This window comes from Chrysochloris asiatica, unplaced genomic scaffold (assembly GCF_000296735.1).
Source record: "Chrysochloris asiatica unplaced genomic scaffold, ChrAsi1.0 scaffold00024, whole genome shotgun sequence".
Taxonomy (NCBI): domain Eukaryota; kingdom Metazoa; phylum Chordata; class Mammalia; order Afrosoricida; family Chrysochloridae; genus Chrysochloris; species Chrysochloris asiatica.
The window spans coordinates 20,917,815-20,936,373 of NW_006408542.1; the positions used below are offsets into that span (position 1 = coordinate 20,917,815).

The 18,559-nt window shown below is 39.2% G+C and overlaps 1 protein-coding gene across 1 annotated transcript in view; it reads left to right on the top strand.

The window, feature by feature from the left end:
* The window catches only part of MSH2 (mutS homolog 2), a 126,503-nt gene that overhangs the window by 39,560 nt on the left and 68,384 nt on the right, over positions 1–18,559 (top strand). The window contains exons 5-6 of the mRNA XM_006839430.1: positions 1,919–2,068; positions 2,458–2,591. Of these exons, the coding sequence (XP_006839493.1) occupies positions 1,919–2,068; positions 2,458–2,591 (284 nt within the window). The remainder of the gene's footprint in view (positions 1–1,918; positions 2,069–2,457; positions 2,592–18,559) is intronic.

Consider the following 18,559-nt stretch of genomic DNA (forward strand, 5'->3'; position numbering starts at 1 on the left):
AACCCGATTTGTAACAACTACTCTACCAAGTTCCTTAAAAACAGGATTATACAGTCCTTATTTTTTCATTCAGTATTATGTTTAGGAGATTTACACAATGTTACATGTAGTTAGTTGTAAGGAGCTATGGTAGTGTAGTGGTTATGAATTAGGCTGCGAACCACAAGGGCAGCAGTTCAAAACTACCAGCTGTTCCGCAGGAGAAAGATGAGAGGTGCTCTACTCCCATAAAGATTTACAGCCTCGGAAACCTCACTGTGAGTCGGAACCGACCCCGCTGCACATGACAACAACATGTAGTTGTGGATATTTATATGCTCCTTTTTGTTGTTAGTATTATGGACATAAAATAAAAATCCTTAAACCTGGACCAATAACATCATGATAAATGTTGACGAAATTGAAGTTGTCAAGAATTTTATTTTTCTTGGATCAACATTCAGTGTTCATGGAAACAGTAGTCACGAAATCAAACGACATTACATTTGGGCAAATCTGTTGTAAAAGATCTTAAAGTGTTAAAAAATTATGCAAATATTTTCACTGAGGTGTGCCTGACTTAAGACACAGTATTTTAAATTGCATCACCTGCTGTCATTAAAAAAAAAAAAGGAAGACTAATTGGCACATTTGAATTGTGATGTTGGGAAAGAATACTAATGTACCATGGACTGCCAGAAAAACAAATTTGTGTGGAAGGAAGTATAGCTATAGAATGTTCCTTAAGGTGAGATTTTTGTCTCATTTATTGTGGGCACATCATCCATAGAGATCAATTGTTGGAGAAGGACTTCATGTTTGGTAACTTAAAGGATCAGCGAGAAAGTAGACTCTTGGTGCGATGAACTAATACAGTGACTGTAAAATGTGCTTAAACAGTACTAATTGTGAAGAATGTCATAGGAGCAGGCATCGTTTCATTCTGCTATACATAAGGTTAGGAGCTCTGGTAGCGTAGTGGTTACGAATCGGGCTGCGAACTGCAAGGTCAGCAGTTCAAAAATACCAGCTGTTCCGCAGGAGAAAGATGAGGCTTTCTGCTCCCATAAAGATTTACAGCCTCGGAAACCCTGTGCAGGGTCGTTATGAGTCGGAACAGACTCCATGGCACATAACAACAACAACATACATAAGGTTACTGTGAATTGGAGCTGACTTGACAGCATTTAACAAGCATTCTGTTGTGGGAACATGCCATAATTATCTATTTTATTCCTGATGAGCATTTGGATAATTTCCACATGCAGCTATTAAATTGTTCTATTGCAGTAATATTCACTTTCTAAAATTATTTTTTTAAATAAAGAGATTTATTTAAACTTTGTTTAGTTTTCTTGTTTTGGATTGAGAACAACACTAAAGAAAACGTTAGTGTTCAGAATTTATTTTCTTTTTATGACTTTTTATTGTGAATTGAATGAAGGTTAATAGAGAAGAGCATCAGTTTTACACTGAACAAATCATGCACTTTGTTTCCTCTTGTTTTATTCCCCTCAGTGTAACATCATTTATTCCACTTTCTTCTTGTGTTTCTTGTTTCCATTCCTTCTCCTTTCCCTACTTTTCTGAATTTTGTACTTAGGTAAATGCTTCCTTTTTTATGTAGACTGGTTGACCATTCTGTGGTGTGTCTACTTCACTAGTGTTGTTGTCACCCTTATATTGCTTGGCCTAAAATTGAGCCAAGAGGGTAAGCTCAGTTCCAGAACTGAAGGGTGACCAAAGGCCATAGTCTCAAGGTTCCATGAGTTTCTATCTGACCAATATGCCTGGTCTTTTTATGGTTTTGAGGTTTCCTCCACATTTTCTCCTACTCTATCCAGAACTTTGTAATGTGACAGATTTTATTTTCATTTTGGCATTTGTTTTTTTTTAATTCTAGAATTTTCGTGATGCAGCAGTCTTTTTGTATTTTTAGGTTGCTGTATCATCATTGTCTGCAGTAATCAAGTTTTTAGAACTCTTATCAGATGATTCAAACTTTGGACAGTTTGAAATGACTACTTTTGACTTCAACCAGTATATGAAATTGGATATTGCAGCAGTCAGAGCCCTTAACCTTTTCCAGGTAAAAAATATGAAAAAGAGTTTCCTTTGCTATATGCTGAAGGCACTTTTTATGGAACCTATGTATTTTGAAATATACTTAAAATAGATAATTTTGAATTGCTGTATTTTATTTAGAGTAGTAAGCTGTACTATTGTATATTATTGTATATTAGCTATTATTTGAATTATAGTCTAAAATATTTTATGTCTAAGTAGTTTTGGTTTGGGGAGAAAATGTACAGGACAAAATTTGGATTAATTATTATATTAGAAGTTTGATTTTAGAAGAGAACTTTTGTGCAAATTTCTCATTTAGTATTTGAGAAATATTATGTGTTGTTTCCAGAATTAACTTTTTTATGTAATGTAAGGTTTTCACTACATTCTGTTTTATTTTTTGTGAACTAGGGTTCTGTTGAAGATACCACTGGCTCTCAGTCTTTGGCTGCATTGTTGAATAAGTGTAAAACCCCTCAAGGACAGAGATTGATTAATCAGTGGATTAAGCAGCCTCTCATGGATAAAAACAGAATAGAAGAGAGGTATATTATCAATATGTCTAAACATGTAACCTTGGAGTGACTTTCATTTTCTTCACATGATTATATCACTTATTCCTAAAAATCAGTCTTCCACCTATGTTAGCATTTTAATTACACAGCTACTTAAGTCCTTGTGCGGCGCTGTAGGATCAGCACTGAACTGCTAATCACAAGGTTAGTGGTTTAACCACACCAGCCACTTCTTAGCAACTCTGTACAGGATGCTATGAGTCAGAATTGAGTCGATGGCACTTAACAATGCACAGGAGTAGTAATGATTTCTTGTTGTTAGATGCCATTGAGTTGGTAGCAACTCATAGTGACCCCATGCACAACAGAACAAAACACTGCCAGGTTCTGCGTCAATCAGTAATGATTTAGATTCATAAAATAACTTATTTTCCTATATTATTATTATTTGAAAAATGTTTTATTGCGAATTATGTGATAGTTTACATGGGAGAACATTAGCTTTACATTCATTTTATCATATATTGTTTCATTGCCATGGTTACAATCCCATCTATGCATCATCAACCAACCACAAGGGTATACCCTGCAAGCCTTCTTCCTGGTCGTCAGCACACAGCCCCTCTCCTTCTCTGGGTCTAGAGTCCCCAGCTATTCCATCTCTCCATGTCATCATCTCTGCCTACATCTCAGGCACCACTTCTTCTCTGGGTAGGGTCCCACATTCTGCAGTTCTCCCTTGATGGTTCCAGGGACCTCTGCTCCTGGACTGCAAAGTCAACCACTCCCCTCCTTTTGCTACAAGATGTCTACCTTTACATTTCTAACCCTCAGTCAGTCCTGTACAATTATTCACTATTGTACCACAAGAGTTCGATTCCCATCTCCTTTCATCAGTCCCACCCAGACAGATTAGATACTACTCAGTGGAGAGTCTACCTCCCTCCCCACCCTCTGGATCTAGGCTCCCTCTTGAAAGCTAGTAAGCCAGTCACTTCTTGCTTTTGTAGCCCCCCATTTTGGGTAGCCAATGTCCAAATTGCCCATCCATGTCTACTCTGTGTATGGAGGGGGTGGAAATGATCCTTGCTGTAAAGATTTGTTCCCTTTTTGAGTTACTGCATCCATAGGTGTAGGTCGAGTTTATCAAATTGTATCACATTACTCTTTTTTTTTCCTCTTTTTTCTTCTAGTTGAGCTCTCATCATCCAGCCATTGAAGCCAGGTCAAGTGGGTATTATCTGCAAGTGTGGGTGGTGTTGTGCATATGCCCTGTCTTCTTATCAGCTGTACGCTTCAGTCTCCTCTAGTCCTCTGTGGCTGTGTCACTGACTCTGGGACCAAGAGTTCCCAGGTCTTGCCACACTGCTGGCCATCCAGGTCTCCACCCAGGTTCTCAGGAGTGTATTGAATGTGGTTGGACTTAGCTCGCAGCTTCATTGCTGTTTTTCCCTCGCTTCCCCGTATCGGTGGCCAACGTGGTCACCAGTCAGAGCCCATGTCTGCTCGTGTAGTCCCCTTGAGTCTTAGTCTTGGAAGGGGGTTTGCCTCTCACCCGACCACTTGCCTTGATGTCTCCTGGGTGAGCAACTTGATTGTTCTTGTAGTAATCAGTCAGATTGCTGTGATTGTTTTGTATTTTTCTTGTAGGTCTTTCTTTTAAGAAGTATCTTCTGTTCTTCTGGCCGTTCCAGGCTGGTCTGCTTGTCCTTTCAAGTAGAAATTTCCTACCTCAGAAGATTCTGGATGGGGTTTGGATTTTACCTTTGGTCTTAGGTAATGCAGAGGCTCCGCAGGAAGCCTTCTTCACTGGGCATGTTGTAGCCCCATTTTAGGTATTCCAATCAATTATAGCCAGAAAATGAACTTACAGGCTTTCTATGGTGATATTGCTGGCTATTCCTTTGTTCCCTCCCCCTCAAATGTTTATTTTATAATGGTATGCTAGGGAACCCAAGATTCAAAAGACAGCCAAGTATCTTAACATTGTTTCCCCCCTTTTGCCCACTCCAACCATGCCTCAATCCCTGTATCCCTGAGTCCTATATTATTTTTAAGGTAAAGGAATATTAAAAGGGAAATGGTAAACACAGGGAGGAAATGGAAAGAGTACTGTTACATTGTGGAGGATTGTAATCAATGTCACACACACATAAATGTGTATGTATTATTCAATGGAAAACCAATTTGCTCTGTAAACTTTCACCTAAATCATACACACACATACACTGAGCCATATATTTTTAGCGAGGTGGTATGATAATAGTGTTTTCAAAGCATGGACTTAGGAGCCAGAGTACCTTGGTTCAAATTATGGCTGTACACTTTGTTTGCTGTGTAATCTTAAGGCGAGTTATTCAGCTTCACTGTGTCTCACATTTCTTCACCTTTAAAATGAAATTAATAATAGTTAATAAGTTTATTGTGTTGTTATATGAGGATTACATGATTTCATATATGAAGTATTTTGAATAGCCTGCCACATATTAAGCACTTTACTATTCATTATTCTAGAAAGGATTTAAGGCACACACTACATATATGGTAATGTAGTGGTTACAAATCAGGCTGCTAACCTCAAGGTTGGCAGTTCGAAACTACCAGCTGTTCCGCGGGAGAAAGAGGAGACTTTCAGCTCCCATAAGGATTTGCAGCCTCGGAAACCCTGCACAGTTGTAACTATGAGTCGGAACCAACTCCATGGTACTTAACAACAACAACTACTACATATATGTAGTAGTCTGGTTTGGCGCTGTGGACTAAAGCACTGGGACTGCAAGGTCAGTTTGAACTAAAGACCAATGATTCAGACTCATCAGCTGTTCTTTGGAAACCCTGTACAGGATTGCTGTGAGTCAGAATTGACTCAAAGGCACTTAAAAACAGTAACAAACATATATCCAAGTGAGGATGGCAGATTTCATCTCTTAAACTTTGGACGTATTAGGAGGGACCAGTCCCCGGAGGACATCAGCAATGGGCTCTAATATAGAAACAGTTGTGAAGGTGGTGACCACCTGATTCTACTTGTGAGTGGAAGTGGGGGAAATGCAGCAATGAAGACATGGCCTGAGTTCGATCATGTTCCATTGGTACCCATTGATCTTGAGATGAGTGAGAAGAAGAAGAGCTGGCTGGTCTAAAATTTACAAGGATGTGTGTATGCAGGCCCATGAGCTCTGACCTGGTCCCTGGAGGCTACAGCTGAGAATGACATGGCCAGCTGATCTGGACTGCAGGGAGATGTGCATGAACTCCCAAACCTGCAGCTAGTACCCAGTTGACCTAGCTTGGATGGCTAGTTGACCAGAACTTGAACCGAGGAAGATAAAGATGTTTGATACTGAGAACAAATGCAAATTACTATAATGTGATGAACTAGACTTTTGCCTATGAATGCACTGTCTCAAAATTCAACCAGAAAGGAACAAGTTTGTTTCCTCAGTGTACTGGGTTGGTTTGTTGTTAGGGATGAAAAATTTAGACATTGGCTGTCAAAAATGTGGGGTGGGCAGCTACAAAGGCATGTAGTGGTTGATTTGAAAGCTTTCATAAGTGTGCCTCCTTGCAGAATGAGGGGGGTAAGGTAGAATAGAATCCCCACTGAATAGTTTCCCTCTTTGTCAGATAGATCTGGTGAAAGGGATGGGGGATGACACTGACACCTAACAAAATCAACAAACATTTGCAGATGACACAACCAAAGGGGACTTGGAGTGCTTTCTATTGAAGATCAAAGACTACAGCCTTAAGTTTGGATTGTGCCTCGATTTAATGAAAACAAGAAACCACAACTGGGCCAATAAATAATACCAAGATTGCATTGGATAGATTAATTGCAAAGAAGTCACTTTGATGACTAAAGTACATTTGACCCTGACCTATGGTATTTTCAATATTCTCATATGCATGCAAAAACTGGACAGTGACTAAGGACACAGCAGTCAAGAAATCAAGCGATGTATATTGCATTAGGCATGTCTTTTGCACAAGGCCTCTTAAATGTATTTGGGGCAAAGATGTCAGTTTAAGGACTAAAGTGTTCCTAATTCAAGCTATAATATTTTCAGTAAACTCTCATATGCATGTGAACCTCTCATATACATGCGAAGCTTGGGCAATAAATAAGGAAGACTATAGAAGACTTGATGCATTAGAGTTGTGGTGGTGAGGAGTACTGAGTATTGAGAGTGCCATGAACAAACAAATGTGTGTTGGAAGAAGTACAAACCAGAATGGTCCTTGGAAGCTAGGATGGCGAGACTTGGGCTCTCATACTTTGGACACATTATCAGGAGGGACCAGTCTCTGGAAAAGGACATCATGCTAGGTCAAGTGGAGGGTCAGTGAGAAAGAGGGAAACCCCCAACAAGATGGCTTGGCACAGTGGCAGCAGCGATGGTCCTCAGCTTAATGGTTGTGAGGATGATGCCAGACTGGGCAGTATTTCTTTCTGCTGTGTATAATGTTTCTATGAGTCAGAACGGAATCGATGGTACCTAATAACAACAATATGATACTAGTTTGGTGTATATAATTCTTTCACTTTAGAAGTTTTGTAAAGTTAAATGATGTATAAATATAGTAGCATTTTGTGTTTTTACAAAGTGGACACATCTATGTAAAGGCACAAAAGTCAGGAAACTCCTAAATTCAGCTAGTTCCTATCCTTCATCAGGTCAGTAGTGACCACTAACCTGACTTCTAACAGTATAAATTATTTTTGCCTGTTTTTGAACTTTGTGGAAATAAAAGTTTTATATAGTGTGCTCTTGGCTTGACAGTGTTTTTATGTATACTTGTAATCGTAATGTAATTTTGTGTCCTGTTTCTCCCCTGCTTACCCATTTTTTACTGTTCTATCTTTGTATTCAGCACTTTTTTTTTTTTTAAGTTTTTATTGTGGAGTGAGTGAAAGTTTACAGGGCAGATCATCAGTTTTACATTCAAGAAATCATACACCTTGTTTTCATTACAATGATTATAATCCTCTCTATCCACTTTAGCTTTTTTAAAAAATCAAAACACTCCAGCATATATAATAATTTACATCTTCAAAGGGCACATTCTGCAAGTCTGCCTCCTGGCCACCAGCTCTTAATCCCTCTCTTCCCATGAATCTAGAGTCCTCAGCCACTCCCCGTCTCCATCCCCCTTCTCTGCCTCTGTCTCAGGCATCCCTGCTTCTCTGAATAAGGCCCCACAGTCTGCTTGTGCTCTTCTCCCTTGATGGTCCTAAGGTCCTCTGTTTCTGGACTGTAAGATTAACCACTCTCCTGTTTTTGTTACAAAACTTCTACCTTTACAATTTTGACAGTCACAATTAGTTAGAATGACAATTACTCACTACTGAATCATAGGAATCTTCCCCATCTCTTTTCCTCATGTGTATCTAGACAAGATGAAATCTATTCAGTGGGGACTCTTTTCTTTCCCCCTATACTCTTAAACTAAACTCCCTCTTGAAACCTTGTAATCCAGTCACTTCATGCCTTTATCACCCCCTCATTTTAGGTAGCCAATGTCTTAAGTCTCCTGTCCATATCTACCCTGTGTACAGAGGGGATAGCATTGATAATTTGATGTGAAGACTCCTTCCCTCTCTGTTGGTATTTAGAGTATACTACCTTAATGATTATAGGTCAGGTTCATCAAATTGTAGCAATTTGCCCTTGTTTTCTTTATCCAAAAAAAAAAAATTTTTTTTTTTAATCGTCCTCTAGTCGAGTTCTGATTGTTGAGCCATCAAGGCTAGGTCAAATGGGTACTATCTGCAAGTTTGGGTGTTCCTGTGTATCTCCCCTCATTTCATATCAGCTGAATGCATCACTCTCAGCACTAGCCCTCTGTGGCTATGACCTTGTCCATGGGATCAAGTGTCTTCAGGTCTCACCACACTTTGGAGCAACCAGCCGTTCCTCTTCTCTTTCTCATCTCCAGGTCAACGGGAGTCAATGGACTGTGGTTAAACTCAGCCCATTCTTCATTGCTGCCTTTCCTCCTCTTGCACTCACCAGTACACCAGTGTGGTTGCCAGCAAGTTTACATACTTGTTTGTTTGCTCCTTTTGAATTTTAGTCTTAGAGGGGAGTTTGTCCTGAAGGAAGTTGATAGCTTGCCTTGACGACTTCCTGACAAGTAGCTTGCTTATTCTTGTAGTAGCCAGTCATTCTGACATTTTTGTTTTGGGTTTTTCCTGATTATCTTTTTTTGAAGATGTATCTTCTGTCACTCTAGCTGATCCAGGCTTCTCTGCTTGCCCTTTCTAGTGGGAATGTCCCCCTCAAAAGGTTCTGGATGGGACTCAGGATTCCACCTAAGGGCTATACTCCGCAAGAGGCCTGTTTGTTCTTGTTGGTTCTCAGTCCACAGAACTTCCTTTAGGATGTTTTTCATAGCAGGGTTGGCTTTGGCAAAATCCCTTAGCTTCTGTTTATCCTGGAATGTTTTGATTACACCATTGTATTTGATTGACAGTTTTACTCCATAGAGGATTCTTGGGTGGCGGTTTTTTCTTTCATGGTTTTATATATGTCTTCCCATTGCCTTCTTGCCTGCATGGTTTTTGTTGAAATCCAAGCTTAATATGATTTGCTTGCCTGTGTATGTTACATTTCTCTTTTCTCTAGCTGCTTTCAGGATTCTGTCCTTTAATTTTGGAAAGCTTGATTATTATATGTCTTGGTGATTTTCTTTTAGGGTTTATCTTTCCTGGGTTTCGATGAGCTTCTTGAATGCTTATCTTTTCACTTTTCAGGATGTTAGGAAAATTTTCTTCCAGAAGCTCTTTACCTATCTCCTCTGTGGTCTCGTGTGAGTCTTCCTGTTCCGGAATGCCCATAATTCTTAAGTTATTCCTTTTCATGTTGTTCAACATGATTCTTAAGCCTTCTTCAGAGTTTTTTATCCTTTTGTGTGTTTGCTCTTATATTTTATTAGTGTTGAGAGATTTATCTCCCAGCTCATTAGGTCTGGCTTCTATCTCTTCAATTCTATTCCTTTGCCCCTTCAGTGTATTGTCCATTTCTGATATTCTATTATTAATCGTTTGGGCCTCTTTCTGTAGGTTTTGAATTGTTTCCAATGCTCTATCTGTCTTATTTGATTGTCCCTGTAGCGCTTTCCTGACTTCTTCTTTATTTTTCTCCATTATATAGTGTTTTGATACATTTTATAATAATTTTTCTGAATTCCTTCTCAGGCGTTTCCAAAGCCAGCCCATCTTCCAGTATGGAGTGTAGGTCTACTTCCAGCTCATTTGCCTCATTTTATCTTGTTTTTGGACATGGGCTGATATGGTCATCTGCTTCTGTTTTTTGGTATATTCAGGAGTTATCTGTGGCCTTAATACTTAGATGGGTGTGTATTTTGGTATTTTTTATGCTTTCTGACTTCTTCCAGGTAGATGTGATCAGGAGATGGGCTTTCCTTTTTATTCTTCTTCCTAAGAAGTTTCAGGATGCCACTGTTGGTGCCACTGGTCATTTGGACATAATTCAGGATTTAATTTTCGGCTTATTTCCTTTTCAGTCTGCTTGTCCCGCTCCATAATCCCAGTTCAGACCTTTTTTTCTAGTTATAAACAGTTTAGGGCCAGATGTGGCCGTTTGGTTTTAAGTGGAAACTGTCTCTTTAAATTTCAAGGTGATCTGTGCACATGCGTAATATAACCCTCCAGGTGTGGGTGTGGGGCGTCAACTTGCTTAGGCATCCCCTCTAGTCACCAGAAATGAGGTGCGCAGACAGCAAGAGACCAATGAACTGATTCCAAAAAAAAAAGAATGTCCACACCTGTATCCCTGCTTTTCTGTTAGGCATTTGTGGCTCCTCTGATCCTTCCCCTGCTTGGTCTCTCCCAAGATGGTGGCTCCGGGACCAGCTGAGCATCTTGAGTTAGAAAGCAATGGGTTTCTTGCTTCTGCTGCAAATTCCCCTAGCTGTAAACCTTCCAACCTTCTAAATATTCCTTTACATGTGGTTCAGACTTCTGGCACCATCCTCTAAGCCTGATTTGGTTCTGTATTCTGTGTTGCTGATGGAGCTCCTCACTGCACTTCCACCCAATCCGCCATCTTGTTTGTTCTCTATATTCAGCAGTTTTTAATAAGTATATAATTTTCCATTGATTGGACGTACTTTTAATTTGTTTTACCTTTGGGAATCACACAGAGTGAAAGAAACTAACAAGCAAATTATTTTCTTACACCTTCCATTTTTTTCAAGTAAATGATAGTTAATTTAAACAAATTCCATGATGTAGCAGAGTCATTATTTTAATTTTTATCTTCAGACTTGTTGGAAAAGAACAACTGGAGCATCCATGTAAGCTCAAGTTTAGAAACCTTAGATGTCATGTATATGTTATTACTAAAACTAATATTACATAGAAGGCAAACTATCAAAATTAAAGAATTTTTATAGAGGTTAAAGATTATTGTCTCAGGATTTAGCAATAACATCCAAAATCTGGTTGTTTTAATAAGATTTGTTCATTACATGTAGTGTTTGTGAAGGTGGCTTTATGAACTAGAATCTTTGTTTTTCTGTAGCTGCAGTGGAAGAAGAGCTATTTTCTTGTTTTTATCTGAAAAAAGCCTTGCTTTTTCAAGGCCAAATGCTAAAACTCCACAGATAGTAAACAAAACTTACATTCATTACCCTTATTTCCCTTCTTACATCATCTTGATGTGATTGCTTATGCCTTCCAGTTTAAGCTTTCCTGAAATTTTTTGGGAACATCTGTTGTCTTCCTTTCTAAGAATTTGGGATTAGTAGTTTTCTCTCAGGGCAGTGCTTACCAATGTCTGTCATCAAATCACATTTCTCTGTTTCTTGTCTTCATTGTTTTGGGGTGATTTTTTTCCAGAAATAGTAGTGTAAATTCTTCAGTGAGGAGTTAATTTAAAAATATGTAGCTATGGAATGAATTCTGTTAGAGAAAGTTAAGATTTCTCTATTCTCTTTTTCATAGAGCAGACACAGATCGAAAGATTGGAGAAGTCTTTCATTTTGGTGTACAACTTGTCCACTATTTTACCAGGTCAAGTTCAGGAATAATAGTGAAAATGGGGTTACTTGTAAATTGTTATAAAAAGACAAAGAGAGTGATGATACTGATAATCTCCTTTGTGTCAAACTCTTTTGTGGGGATTCTGGAATTCCTTGGGAGTCCCTGGGTGGTGCTTAGTGCTAACCAAATGATTTCAGTCCACCCAGATGTGCCTCAGAAGAAATACCTGGCATTCTCCTTTTTAAAAATCAGCCAATGAAAACCCTGTGGAGCACAGTTCTACTGTGACTCATGTGGATCACCTTGAGTAAAAATTGACTGGATAGCAATTGCTTTTAGCTAAAAATTTTATCTCCTTGATCACAACTGAGGAAGTCTTGGGGTGCAGGCAGCTACCTATTAGACTGGTAGCCAAAATTGGTTGCTTTGAATGCACCAATTACGTCGTAGGCATTTGCTTCTGTGAAGCTTTATACTCTTGCAAATCCTTTGGAACAGTTCTTCTCTGTCCCTGAGTCAGAACTGACTTGGCAGCAGTGGCTTTGTTGTTTTTGTTTGGGGGGTGGGGGTGGTGGGCGGGTGGTCTGGTCGTCCTACTGACTAGGAGTTCTGGTAGCAAAGTGGTTATGAGTTGGGCTGCTAACCTCAAGGTCAGCAGTTCAAAATACCAGCCATTCTGCAGAAGGAAGATAAGCCTTTCTGCTCCTGTAAAGATTTACAACCTCAGATACCCTCTTACAGTGTCGCTGTGAGTTGAAACCAACTCAGTGGTACACAACCACCAGCAACCACCACCACCATTAACTGAAAGGTCAGTAGTTTGAGTCTGCCCAGTGGTATCAAGAAGAAAGATGTGGCAGTTTAATTCCATGTGATTAAATTCCATTTAATTCCAAGATGACATAGTGCTGATTGAACCCATTGCACTTTCAAGTTATTTAGCCTTCATTTCTAATTGGTATTTCTGTTAGTACCTGACTGTCTACAGTGACAAATACAAAATGTTCTTACTCTCTCCTAAACTTTCTGTTATCCCATGCCACTTCACTCTAAGCAGATGATCTCCTTAATGCTTTCAACCTCAAAATAGATCTGTATTTTCAGTTCTCTCCTTGTTTTGTTCTCAGAAAAACATCCCTTTTCCTTTCCAGAGCCAACCGTTCCATTTTACTTCTGATAGTTTTTACCTATTCCTTCCTGCTTCAGAGTTGTATTCTTCCCCCATTCCTATGTCTGCGAATCCCAGCTGTTCATAATAAACACAAATTAAATACTCCAGATTAGCATTTCTCAGCCCCCATAGAAATTTCTTACTTCCTTACTTAACCCATGTAGTATTTAATTTTATTTTGTATCTCAGTAGTTCAGAATTAACTGTAAAATGGAAACATGATTTTTTTTCTCCTACAAGACTGAATATCCTTTGAAAGCTCATTCCTCTCATATATCTTGCATACTCTTTGTCTTTTTTTTAATCTTCCTTAGTCCCAATTCAATATATCAGATGATTGAGCGGTTCTGCCTGCATTCAACCTCAGCTGAAGAAAAGAATCAGGCACTTGTAATTGAAGTTCTTTAGCTACCAAATTTGTTCTTAGTCTTTAAAATTATGCTGTCATCAAAATTCAGTGAACTGTTTTTATAATGAGGAATCCAAAATGCTAGTTTTAAAGAAAGGACAGTTTCATGATTAACCATTAGAATTTTAGGAGTTAACTGACCCCTGAAAAATTAACGTACACGTACTACTTGCTAGGCAGTTTGCAAATTAATGAATGCTGTATGTATCAGTTGTGCTAGGGAGGATTGACAGATGTACTATATTGTGTCAGTTCTAACTCTGGTTCTTCTAAAATTGTCATGTAAAAGTAGCAGTGTCATGGAAACAGCAGAGCTGTTTTTTCTTTTTAAACTTCTTGTAGCTAGAAACATAAACTGACACTGTAATTATTTCTGAAATGGTATACTGAATAGACTTGTAAAAATAGTAATTTTATTAAGCTTTTCATGATAAATAGACCAAATACTGAGAGGCTATGTGTACTGCCTTATTTGATCGTTTTTGGAAGCTTTTTTGCTACCTTGCTGTTTTATCTCATTGCTCTTAGTATAACTTTGTAAATGAAAATGATAAAATAACTTCAAGTTGATTTTTTTAAAGTTTTTTTTTTTTTTAGAAATGGCTCAAAGTAAGGTTGAAATATAGTATTCCTTGTAATAGCCCAATTATTTGGGAACTTAGGAAGGAGATGAAAGGGATGATGGTAGTTTATAAATTTTCAGAAAGTTGTTAGAAAATGAATCTGATGCACCTGAAGCCCAGTTTGGAGAGAATTTTTCATTAATAAGAGTACTAGTTCAGGATAAAGTATGCTCTGGATAAAGTGTTCAATCATTTAGAAGTGTTTGATACTTTTAAAAAGCCAGAGTTGTCACCTTCTTTTGGTAGACTCTGGAGAACTAAAGCAAAAGGATAAAGACTAGTTTCCACTAGTTTGTATATTTTAAGTATGCAAGAATTTTTAATTTTCAGACTGTACAGAACTCAACAGTATATTGGAGTTTCTTCAGAAACCCACATCAATTTTTAAATATCAAGTTTGCTTGGTTTTTCTAAGAAGTGAAAGTAACATAAGCAGCAAAAGAGTTTTATTTATTGTTACTATTTGAGAGAAAGAAGTTTTATATCTCATGGGGCTAGTTGAAGATTTATATAAATAAGACAGAAATCTTCATTTGTGGCTACTCATTTATAACTTCTTATTACTGGAGTTCTGGTGTGGTGCTGTAGGATAAGCACTCTACCCCAAGGTTGGTTTGAACCACAAGGTCAGCTATTCAAACTCAACAAATGCTCCTCAGAAACCCTATGACCAGTTGCCATAGAGAACTGACTCAATGGGAACCGACTCAATGGCACTTAACAACAGCAACAACAACACTGTATTAACCCATGAAGTATGCTGCAGAATTTTAAAAAAAACTTCCTATTAGTTTAAAAAGTACTACATGACCATTGTTTAAAAATTAAATAAGAAACTAAATACCTATCCCTTGCTTCCACCCCACCCAATCTCTGGTAGTAACTAACCACTGTTAATAGTTTAATATGTTTCCTTACCTTTTCAGGTCTTTTCTCTGTATGTATAAATGTACCCTCATGTTGTTGTTGTTAAATGAAGTGCCGTAGAGTCAGTTCCAACCTGTATCATACAGTATTGTGATTCAATAGTAAATTAGCTTGCCTAAGCATGACAGTTTTCCTTTGTTCAGAACCCTTTCACAGGTAGGGCTGCACCCTTTTTCACAGAGGGGAAGAATAGATGATAGGAGCTTGCATGCTCTAACAGTATTGATTAGTAACAAGCTATTTTCTGGCGAGTTTCAAAGAAAATGGTGATAATATACTCAAGACAGGATTCTTGATCAGAAGTATTTCCCCTGTGTGCTGACACAGTAACAGTAGCAGTGGACTCAAACATAACCACTGTGAGGATGGCACAGGAGCAGACGATGTTTTCTTGTGTTGTGTATAGGGTCGCTATGAGTCGGGCCTGCTGGATGGCTGGCACCTAACAACACCTGAATTTTACTAGCTGAGAGTCAGCTAAGGATGTGGGAGTTGTAGAGCAAGAATAAAACCAGAAAGATGAAGGAATGGGCCAGTTCAGATCCAATGTGTTTCATCTTTTCTTCCCCACCTTATACTTCAGCCACCATTTTATTATGAGAATTCACAAGTTTCTCTGATAGAACTCAAACTTGTATGTATTTTAAGAATTGTTTGAGAAAAATATTAAAATTTCAAAGCCGGGCTCCCTTCTCTGTTTAATTCTGTGTTATTAAAGTACCACCAACTATATGCATAAGGTCGCTATGGGTCGGTACCGACTTGATGGCACCTAACAACAACAATAGTTTTCTTGTAGGTCATCCCTGACCAGACTTGAGGAAGCCCTGTCGAGAGCTAGAGGCTTAGTTAAGAAGACCCAGCTTTTTTGTTGTTGTTTGTTTTTTAGTGTTTTATTGTGAATTATATGATAGTTTACATGGGAGAACATTAGTTTTACATTCATTCTATCGTATATCGTATCATTGCCATGATTAAAATCCCCTCCATGCATCATCAACCAACCAAAGAGTATACCCTGCAAACTACCCCTACACTACCCCTCCCCCCTTTACCACAGTTGCTCCTGGATCTCCAACTGCTCCATCGCTCCATGTCATCGTCTCTGCCCTCATCTCAGGCATCGCTGCTTCTCTGGGTAGGGTCCCACTCTTGGCTCTTCTCTGTTGATGGTCCTAGACTGGAAAGTTATTCCCTCCCTTCCTTGCTATAAAACATCTACCTTTACATTTCCAACCTTCACAATCAGTCCTGATAACAGGTATTCACTATTGTATCACAAGAGACCCGTCTGCATTTCATTTCATCAGCTCTGCCTAGGCAGATTGGATACTACTCACTGGAGATTCTGCCTTCCGCCAGGCCCCCTGGCTCTAGGTTTCCTCTTGAAAGCTTGTAAGCCAGTCACTTCTTGCCTTTGTAGGTCCGTCTCTCCCCTCCCCCTCCCCCCATTTTGGGTAGCCAATGTCCAAGTTAACCATCCTTGTCTACTCTTGTGTGTGGAGGGGGTGGGGTAGGAATGATCTTGCTGTAAGAATTTGTTCCCTCTTTTGAGCTACTGCATCCGTAGGTGTAGGTCAAGTTCATCAAATTGTATCAGATTACTCTTTTTTCCTCATTTTTCTTCTTCTGGTTGAGCTCTGATCATCCAGTCATTGAAGCCAGGTCAAGTGGGTATTATCTGCCAGTGTGGGTGTTCTTGTGCATATACCCTCTCTTTTTATCAGTTGAACGCTTCACTCTCCACATTGTAGGGCTTAGCTCGCCACTTCATTGCTGTTTTTCTCTCACTTCCCCTTATCGGTGACGAGCGTGGTCATCAATCAGAGTGTGTATTCCCATTGAGTCTTCGTCTTGGAAGGGGGTTTGCACTGAGGGGACCCGACCACTTGCCTTGATGTTTCCTGGGCAAGCAACTTGTTTGTTCTTGTAGTAACAATCCGTCTACCTCTATTGTTTTGTATTTTTCCTGTAGGTCTTTCTTTCAAGAAGTATCCTCTGTTCCTCTAGCCATTCCAGGTTGGTCTGCTTGTCCTTTCAAGTGGGAATTTCCTGTCTCTGGAGATCTGGATGTGGTTCAGGCTTCTGCCTATAGTCTTATGTATTGCAGAGGCTCCACAGGAAGCCTCCTTCACTGGGCATGTTGTAGCCCCATTTTAGGTATTCCAATCAGTTATAGGCAGAAGACGGACTTACAAGCTTTCTATGGTGATGTTTCTGGCTAATCCTTTCTCCTCCTCCAGCGTCTATTTTATATTATAATGCAAGGAAAACCAAGATTCAAAAGACAGCCAAGCATCTTAACGTTATTCCCCCCTTTTCCCCATTCCAACTATGTCTCAATCTCTGTATACCAGAGCCCTGTAGTTTCAAGGTTGTACATAGATCATTCTTTACCACTGTCCCACTTAGCCCATTCAGACATGCCTAATTGTTCTCCCATCTGCTTTGTTCTTCCATTCCCGTCTCCCTTCTTGTATATTGCCCCCCTCCCCAGCACCCAAACTTTCCTGTGTCTAATCCCTGCCCTGTGCTCCACCTTCCCACCCTCCCCTAACCCACCCCCAACTTCCCAGCAATCAACAAATAATTGCCCCCACCCCCCTTTAGTATGGGTTCTTTTTCTTAGTCTTTTACAGTAGTGAAGAAGACCCAGTTTTGCAAAAAATTTTAGATTGTGTGACTTGGCTGCATCTATTGCTCACAATTTTTATTTTATTTTTTTAAATCTTGAGCAGTGAATTACCAAAGAATTTTTTCTGCAGCAGTAAATGCCTAAATTATTTTTTACTACTTCTTATTGCTGTTGTGTGCCATCAAGTTGATTTCAATTTACAACAGCCCTGTAGTTCAGAGTAAAGGTGCCTTGTTTGGCTTCCTAGTCTGTAATCTCTATTAGAACAGATTGCCAGGTTTTTTCTCCAGTGGAGGTGTTGGTGGATTCGAACTGTTAACCTTTTAGTTAGCAATTGAGTGCTAAAATATTGTGCCACCAGGGGTTCTTACTAGCCCCAGTGACTGGTTCATAATATAAACTTGGTAGATTATTCCTTTCCATTAGTTTGCTATTTGCTACAACAAATGTGTCTACAGTCAGTTGTCTGGATTTTATATTGACATTCTGTAGAGTTTTAGTTAGTTTGCTCTTTTAAAAGATGAATCTTTATTCAAGTTCCTTCAGATCAGTTGAGGCAATCCCCTGTAGCCCCAGGGAATGTTTGTCAATGTCTTGAGAAATTTTGATTGTCACAGAGAGTCCTGCTGGAATCCAGTGTATAGAAACCAGGGATGCTGTTAAGTAAGCACCAAATGTGCTGGAATACAAAGTTGGTTTGAACTGCAAGGTTGGCGGTTCAAGCTCACCAGCTGCTCATTGGAAACCCTATACAGGGTCGCTGTGGGTCAGAACCAACTCTACAGCACTTAACTACAACAACAATTCCTCACAAAAACTAAATTATCTGCCCCAAAATATCAGTAGTGCTATGAAGCAGCTTTACTCTGTCCTTTAGGAGTCCTGGTATGTCTCTGTAGGATAAGCACTAGACTGCTAACTACAAGGTTAGTAAGCCAACTCACCAGCTGTTTGTCAGAAACCCTGTCCAAGGTCACTATGAGTTTGAACTGACCTAACTGTACTTGATAACAATCACAGCAACATAGAGTCACTAGGAGTTAGAATCTACTTGAGGGTAGTCGTTTTGTTGTTGTTTTTTAATAGAGAAATTCTGCTTTGAATATATTATTGTTAAGTGCTGTCCAGTTGGTTCCAATTCATAGCGACCCTGTATAGAGTTTCTGAAGAGTAGCTGGTGAGTTTGAATCACTGACCTGGCAGTTCAAACTAGCCTTGTGACT